Source organism: Jaculus jaculus, chromosome 1 (assembly GCF_020740685.1).
Source record: "Jaculus jaculus isolate mJacJac1 chromosome 1, mJacJac1.mat.Y.cur, whole genome shotgun sequence".
Lineage (NCBI taxonomy): Eukaryota > Metazoa > Chordata > Mammalia > Rodentia > Dipodidae > Jaculus > Jaculus jaculus.
Window position 1 is genome coordinate 31,347,301 of NC_059102.1, and position 8,330 is coordinate 31,355,630.

General features: G+C 45.3%; 1 protein-coding gene across 2 annotated transcripts in view; it reads right to left on the bottom strand.

The window, feature by feature from the left end:
- Pdcd11 (programmed cell death 11) overlaps window positions 1-8,237 on the bottom strand; it is a 50,058-nt gene extending 41,821 nt beyond the window's left edge. For both annotated transcript variants that reach the window (XM_045141722.1, XM_004659381.3), the window contains exons 1-5: window positions 8,154-8,237; window positions 6,779-6,888; window positions 5,156-5,290; window positions 2,781-2,948; window positions 726-887 (exon numbers count right to left, since the gene is read on the bottom strand). In XM_045141722.1, coding sequence (XP_044997657.1) covers window positions 726-887; window positions 2,781-2,948; window positions 5,156-5,290; window positions 6,779-6,880 — 567 coding nt within the window. In that variant the 5' untranslated portion in view covers window positions 6,881-6,888; window positions 8,154-8,237. The remainder of the gene's footprint in view (window positions 1-725; window positions 888-2,780; window positions 2,949-5,155; window positions 5,291-6,778; window positions 6,889-8,153) is intronic.
- Window positions 8,238-8,330: the final 93 nt, after the last annotated feature.

An 8,330-nucleotide genomic window follows, 5' to 3' on the forward strand; every position in this document is an offset into this window, starting at 1 on the left:
GGCCCTGATTCTAGCTACTTAGTCTGAGATCCTTTTTCCTTCCCTCCCAGGTTTGCCATGGGAACTGCAAGATGTATGCATGTGAAGCACTATCCAGCATGCAGCAGGCTCTTCCTACCTGAAAACTTCCTGTATTTTAGCTCACTTTTATTCTTTTCTTGCCCCAAGTCCTACCACTTCTAAACAAACAGTGAAAGATCCATCTCCTGCCCCTAAATCTCCAAAGTGTTTATATAAACGCAGGTCATTCTTCTGCTAACAGACTGGGAGGCTCTGAGCCAGGAGTCAGTTCAATCCTGAATTTCACTCAGGAGCTGGACAGAGTGGTGCCGGATATTCACGAAGGCAGCCCACAGACCCACTGCTCATGTCCCATTTCCTGTTCTCAGAGAGTGGCCCTCAACATTTCTAATGACAACAGGCCTTTGAAAACGACTTTATGAAGAAGGCTTGGTGAGGAAGGCACCATGACGAATTCCTTCTCACAGTGTGCAAATCTCCGCTAAGGATCCATGGACGCATTTGACTGTTCCACCAGAGAAACCTAGACTTGCTTTTGCTTTCTCTGCCTATGGTAATAAAATGAAGTTTTCAATGTTCACTAAGCACCCAAGAGAGCTTCCTTCCAGGACTAGACCGACCCCTGTGTGGATGTGTTAAGTCGAAAGTAAAAGGCAGGGCAGGTGCACTGCCTGTGCCTCCTGTGACCCCAGTAAGCTACGTACCATGCCAGGCTTCAGGGCCTCCGCACTCAGCACTTTGTTGACATTTCTGGGGTTCAAAGAGAGCTTGATAATCTTCTTGCCCCTCTCTGTAATGCCCACGCTGCTCACCACGCATCTCACCAACATTCCCGGGAAGAAGAGTTCAGGTAAGCTGGGTAGATCCTACACAATAGCAAGGAGAAACATCTAATAAATACTCTTCCTCCGAGCCAAGAATCCACTGCTCAGCCTTGATCCAGTGGTTTCTCATTCTCAAACCCCCAGCACCCCAAAGGGTAGGAGAGCAACCACTTGCCAACAAGACAGGATGGGTCGGCAGCCAAGTCACGCTTGTGTTTCAACAACAACTCTTCAAATATTTTCACATTATAAGCAGATGTCATTAGTTCATCAAGAGTTACCTGCACTTACTGTCTCTTCCTCGGTGTGCTGAAAAAAACGTTTTCTATTTGTCTTACTCTACTTTCTGTCCCATGAAAAACACAAGCTCCATGTAACTAAACCCAATGGCCTACTCTGCAGTCCTTCTCTTACAAGGCGTTCCTTGGTTGGTGCTGGGAATCGAGCCCAAGGTCACCAAGCTATGCCCCAGTCCTCTTACATGACCTTTAAAAAGCACTTAACACTACTGAGGACTCCTGTCTTTAAATACCTCCCTCCCTCCCTTTTTCTTTTGAGGCAGTCTCATGTATCCCAGGCTGGCCTACACTTTACTATTTAAGCAATGATGATTTTTTTTTTTGAGGTAGGGTCTCACTCTAGCCCACAAAGATGCTCTCCTGCCCCACCTCCAAGTGCTGGGATTATAGGGATTCCCACTACTCCTGGTATATGTGGAACTGTGTGTCCAAACTCTGGATGGACATGTTAAGCAAGCACTCTACCAACTGAGCCCATTCCTAGGTGGATGATTCTTTTCAAACACTGGCCCCTTCTGCATTTTCTGAGAGCAACTCACACAAGTCTTGTAGGCTCCTCTTCTCTAAGTTGCTCTCTTCAACCAACTTCTTTCAAAACTTCAATTACCATCTATACCAAGAAGTCCCAAATGGGTGTGTTTCCAGTCTAGACCTCCCTTGGGCTCAACAATCAACAGCCCCTTGGAATGTTGCAAATGTATCTCAAATTCAACATGTTAGAAAGCCAATTGTGACCATCTTTCCCATCAAACCACAAACGATGGAAACCTACAACTTGCCCTTGACACCTCGCTGCCTCACTACTCATACCACTACTTGGAAAATTCTTGTCCCAAGCTGCTGTCAGTCTCAAAGCCTAGCCTAATAGTTATCTGCATTATCACACACTCCAGTGAGACCATTTCAAGGACTTCCCTTTGATCTAGAAGGTAAAAGCAATCCTTAGTATGTTCGACGAAGCCATGTATGAGCTGTCCCCCACCACACACTGCCCTCTAGAGCTCCTTTGTTCTCTACCTTAGCCATACTAGCCTTTTCTGCTACACAGCATGCTTCTGCCTGAACTCCCTTCCTTCTGCACATAGGAAACCCTCATTCTTCAGAGCTCAGCTCCAGCTCTCTTCCTTAGGGAAGTCTCACAGGTTCCTTGGACTAAGTAAAAAAGTCCTGTAATGTTTTATAAAACACACCCCTTTTTGTAAATGCAAATGGCAGCCACATTTTTTCCTGAGCAAAGTGATACTTTGACATCTATTTAGAACTCCCTATTTTGTCTTTTTTTTTTTTTTTTTTTTGAGGTAGGGTCTTGCTATAGCCCAGGCTGACCTGGAATTCACTCTGTAGTGTCAAGGTGGCCTCGAACTCTCGGCAATCCTCCTACCGCTGCCTCCTGAGTGCTGGAATTAAAGGTGTGAGTCGCCATGCCCAGTTTTTTTGGTAAATCGTTTTATTATTGGTTCTTTCAAGGTAGGGTCTCACTCTAGCCCAAGCTGATCTGGAATTCCCTCTGTAGTCTCAGGTGGTCTAGAACTCTTGGTGATCCTGCCTCTGTTTCCTGAGTGCTGGAATTAAAGGCATGTGTCACCATGCCTAGCCTGGTATTTTTAGTGACAGGTTTTATGCGGACTTCCCTTACCTTGAGAGGTTCTTCCTGAGCCACCTGCTCATTCAGCTGCTTGGTATAGGCGTCACAGATTTCCGTCACTTGCACAAAACCTTGAAGGCCATTGGGGAGACTGATCGCCAGTTCCAGTTCATTTACCTCTTTCACACAACCCAAAATCCGCATTCCTTCACACAGGGACTAGAAAAGAAAATGTGCACTGTGTACAATTGGCAGTAAACGATGATGGGGAAGGGCAACGAAGAGGCCTTAGCACCTGGTCCCAACTTTGACATTTACAGAAACTTGGTGAATGAGAAGAAACGCACACATGCATTACCAGGTATCTGATCAAGCACTGTAAAAGGTTTAGATGAGGGCTGGAAAGATGGCTTGGTAGTTAAAAAAAAAAGCATGTCCTATGAAAGCATGAGGAACTGGGGAGCCTGAGAGATGGCTGCAGCTGGACCTAGGACCCACGTAAAGTATCTGGACGTGACCATGCACGTCTGTAAACCCAGTCCCATGGGAAGCAGAAAATTACCAGGAATCAGCAAAAGAAAAATAATAATAATAATAAATAAGGCAAGCTACAAAATCAGCTGAAGTAGGAACAGGCAGAAGAGTGAAGGAGCAGCAAGCCCAACACTATCCTCCAGCTACCACAGGCAAGTGGGCCCTGCTGCAGGTAAGGGCACGGGGTGCCGCATGGGCACACACACCACACACATACAGACACACACCACACCACATCACATACATAAATGCAAAAAAAAAAAAAAATTTAGATGAGACAACAGTGTTAATAGCACTGGGTGGCTGGAAGCTTCTTTTCCCTTATACTACATCCTAGCCAGCCACACTCAATACCTGACAGTACAGAGCAAGGAAGCAGGTTGGTGAAGATGATGGAAGGCTGAGTGTGCATGTCTCCTCTAACAGGTACAACCACAACGCTACTCCTAGAGCCCACAAGCATGAGGGGAAAAGGACCTTGTGTTGTCAGCAATCAAAGGAAATAATGTTCAACTCCATAATCTCTACAGACACATGGTGGGGGGGGGGGTGTGAGGGTATAACGAATGAAGGAAAGAAGGAACAGATAAAACACACCAAAAAGCTGGGTGTGGTGGTGCACGCCTTTAATCCCAGCACTTGGGAGGCAGAGGTAGGAGGATCGCTGTGGGTTCAAGGCTACCCTGAGACTAGAGTGAATTCCACGTCAGGCTGGGCTAGAGCAAGACCCTACCTCAAATAAAATAAAATTAAATTAAAATAAAATAAAATAAAAACTACGGCAGTATGTTAAAAGCAGAGTAGGCACTCGGCAGGCAGAGGTAGGAGGATTGCTATGAGTTCAAGGCCACCGTGAGACTACAAAGTTAATTCTAGGTCAGCCTGGACCAGAGTGAGACCCTACCAAAAAAAAAAGCAGAGTAGGGGCTGGAGAGATGCCTTAGCAGTTAAAGCATTTGCCTGCCAAGCCTAAGAACCCAGGTTTGCCCAGGACCCACGTAAACCAGATGCACAAGGTGGTGCATGTATCTGGAATTCATTTACAGTGGCTTGAGGCTCTAGGGCACCCATTTTCTCTCTCTCTCTCTCTCTGTCTCTCTCTCAAATAAATAAATAAAATATTTTGTTTTTAAAAAAAAAGAGGGCTGGAGAGATGGCTTAGCATTTAAGGCGTTTGTCTGCAAAGCCAAAGGACCTAAGTTTGATTCCCCAGGACCCACGTTAGCCAGATGCACAAGGGGGTGCTCACATCTGGAGTTTGTTTGCAGTGCCTGGAGGCCCTGGCATACCCATTCTCTTTCTCCCTATCTCCCTCTTTCTCTCAATAAATAAATAAAAATAAAATATTTTTTAAAATAAAATAAAAGCAGGGTGGGAGAGATGGCCTAGAAATTAAATGAGCTTCCTACACAAGTATGAGAGCCTGAGGGGGCCTAAAACTGCCTGAGTTCAAATCTCCAGAGTTTGAGTTTCCAGATCCCATATAAACAGCTGGGCGTGGTCACACAAATCTATAATCCCAGCCCTACAAAAGGAAGCAGAGATCAGGGAATCTCCAGGGCTCATGAAAAGCAAGTTCCAGCAAGTTCCAGTATCAGTAAGCGATCCCAGCTTAAAATGAGAACAGGGAAGAGCAATGGAGTGGGACACCTGATGATCTGCTCTGGCCAAAGCAGGCACGCACACTGGATGTGGCAAGGACATACAAGCGCATACACCACACACACCGCATTACACACAAAACTGCACCCAAGCAAAAAGAAAAAGATTGGGGAGGGAGGGAATTACCACGGGATTTTTTTTTTATATATATATAACCATGGAAAATGCAAATAAAAATTTAAAAAATTTAAAAAAAAAAGAAAAAGGAAACAAAGTAAACTTTAACTAACCTCAACAGTAAGGATTTCAAGCTTCTCTTTTAGAGACTTAATGGTTTCTGTCTTCTCGAGTTTCAACTTTTTTGTTTTTGCTGGTCCTTTTTGGATCTTTTTTTTCCTTTTGATGGATTCTTCTTCAGGGGAAATCTAAAAGGAGAAAAAAACCCATAAAGATTCAAAAGAATGAGAAGCAACAACCCCCACCTTTCCTTCACATCACAGCCACCTGTCACCTTGCTGTGCTGCCATTACTGCCCCACACCCCACCAACTGCTTTTTGGTTTTTAATTTCTGCTACCATCTCAGCTCTTCCATCCAAGCCATCAATGTTCCTTTTACACCAATGTCTAAAAAGTTTCTTTCATGTTCCCAAAGTTTTTTTCTCCTCTGTCTTCCTCCCTCAAACAGTTCTAGGATTCCCCAGTTCTTCTAGATACAACATGACACAGGGAGTAAAAATGGAAAACTGGAGCCAAGAAAAGCAAACTAAACTCCTGAACTTCTCCATAACAAATGAATATGAATACATGACCTCTCTGAGCCTGTTCCTCACCAGGAAATCCTGATTTCTACTTTATTTACATAGTTTGAGAGATTATATAACATAGAGCTAGAGTCACACACTTAATGTTTCCTCCCCACTAGCACTTAGAGCATAACTACTATAGGTGAGACAGCAATTTTTTTTTAATATTTGATTTTTATTTATTTATTTGACAGAGAAAAAGAAAGAGAGAAAGAGAGAAACCGGGCACAGCAGGGCCTCTAGCCACTGCAAACGAACTCCAGACACATGGCCAGCTTGTGCATCTGGCTAACATGGGTCCTGGGGAATGGAACCCGGGTCCTTTGGCTTTGCAGGCAAACACCTTAACTGCTAAGCTATCCCTCCAGCCAAAACAGCAAATTCTGACCATAGCTGTCAAGACTGGGGATATAGCTCTGAGGTGGAACACTTGCCTAGGTAGATGAAGTCCTAAATTTGAGCCCCAACATTGTGAAATAATAACAACTAAAAATTCAGTGATACAATGCCTTTCCCCCATCCTTCATCAAATGGCACAAATCTCTCCAGCATCTCTTCAAACCCAAATATCAAATGTCATGCTTCAAAGGCTATAGCCTGTGGTGGTATAGTCTCTCTAATAAGTTCAATTTATGAAAGTGGGCTTCAAAAAGAAACATCTGGAAAAAAAAAAAAAACAGTCTCGATAGCTGGGTATGGTGGCCCACGCCGTTAATCCCAGCACTCAGGAGGCTGATATAGAACAGCTATGAATTCAAGGCCAACCTGGAGTATGAAGTGAGTTCCAGGTCAGCCTGAGCTACAGTGAGACCCTGATTAAAAAATAAATAAATAAATAAATAAATATCTTGGGCTAAAGAGATGGCTCAGCACTTCAGACAGTTGACTGCAAAGACTAAACACCTGGGTTCGATTCCCCAGTACCCATGTAAAGCCAGACGCACAAAGCACCACATGCATCTGGAGTTTGTTTGCAGGAGCTAGACGCCCTGGCGTGACAATTCTCTCTCTGCTGGTCAATAAGTAGATACATTTCAAAATAAGGGTCAATCTTTATAAGGATGTTGGAAAGACTCTCATGGGCATCACCAAAGCAGCACAGCACTTACATCAAATAAGTTGTCTTGTTCCACCGCCTGCTGGGAAGATTTCTCTGATTTGTGGGTCTTCTTTGCACCCCCTCGGGGGAAGCTTTCCTCTAGAGTTGCCATGTTCGGGTCTTCAAAAACAATGTGAAGAAGTAACAGTGAGATGTAGCACTGAAGGCAGGTTGAAACAGGAAGGCTGTGATCAATGAGCAAGACGACCTTCTAGCAACGTGCTCCACAGGATTCAGAACTACAGCACTGAGAGCTGAGATGTCAGGCCCCTCCCTGTTAATTCAGGTTTCATCTTTCCAAAGTGGGAGGCTTCAAAACCACAAACTGAAAGTTCTCCAGGAAGAGCATTTTAATATAGTAATCACTTAAAGCACTACTATGGTAATCGTGTCAGAGATACGCAAATGAAGATATAAACCCGCTTAAGACACTTTTTAAACATTAACCTATTTGGGCTGGAGAGATGGCTTAGTGATTAAGTTCGATTCCCCAAGACCCACCTGAGGCAGCTGCACAGGTTGTACATGCGCCTGAAGTTTGTTTGCAGTGGCTGGATGCCCTGGCCCAACCATTCTCTCTCTTCCCTCTCCCTACTTTCCTCTTTCCCTCTCTCTTAGGTACATAAATAAAAATAAAATATTTTTTTTAATTTAATTTGTATGAGAGAGAGAGAGAGAGAGAGAGGCAGGGACTGAGGGAATGGGCATGCCAGGGCCTCCAGACACGTGTGCCATTCAATGCATCTGGCTTTATATGGGTACAGAGGACTCGAATCCGGCTGTCAAGTGTTGCAAGCGTCTCTAACCACTGAACAATCTCTCCAGCCCTGAACCCTTAAAAAACCACTTTTTAAGAGAAAGCAATATAATATGCTAGTAGTTTAAAATACAAATCGAAGTGTAAAGCACAAATTAGAACTGACTGACAGGCTTCAGTAAAAGCGGCAAGGTTCACAAGGATACTTTTGAGCTGTATGTTAGAGAATTAATAGGAGTCTAACAGAAAAGTAACATAGGAAAACACATGGAAACAGGAAACGTCTATTAGTTGAGAGTCACTTGGGACTAAAAAACCTACAAGAGCTCGAGTCTGTAGAAAAAGGTGACGGCCGAGATGGTGCTTTAGGATTTGGGTATTCAATGCTTCATAGAAACAGGTTTGGTTTTCGTGTTAGACAGGAGGCAGAGAAGGGACTTGATCTCCGGGGCGGGGACAGGCGCCGCTCAAGCAGAGAAGGGGCTCAGCTAGACAGACCATCATCCCGACCCCGGGGTGTTTATCAGAAACCCCGGGAACCTGACCCGACCTGAGAGCCACGAGGTCTCCCCGCTTCTCGCCCCCGCGCCCCACTCCCCCAGCCGCCGGCCCCCCGCGCCTCCCCTACCTCCGAGCGGGTTCCGAAGGAACCACACACGCCGGCAGCCGCAAGCCTACAGCCCCATGCCGCAGGTCCCGGGGCGTGGGCGGGATCAGCGCACTACTTCCGTTCCTAGGTCGGATCCTATAGGCTGAGCGCCACCGCTGAGACGGGAAGCGGAAGGGCGGGGCGGGGCGCTCCAGC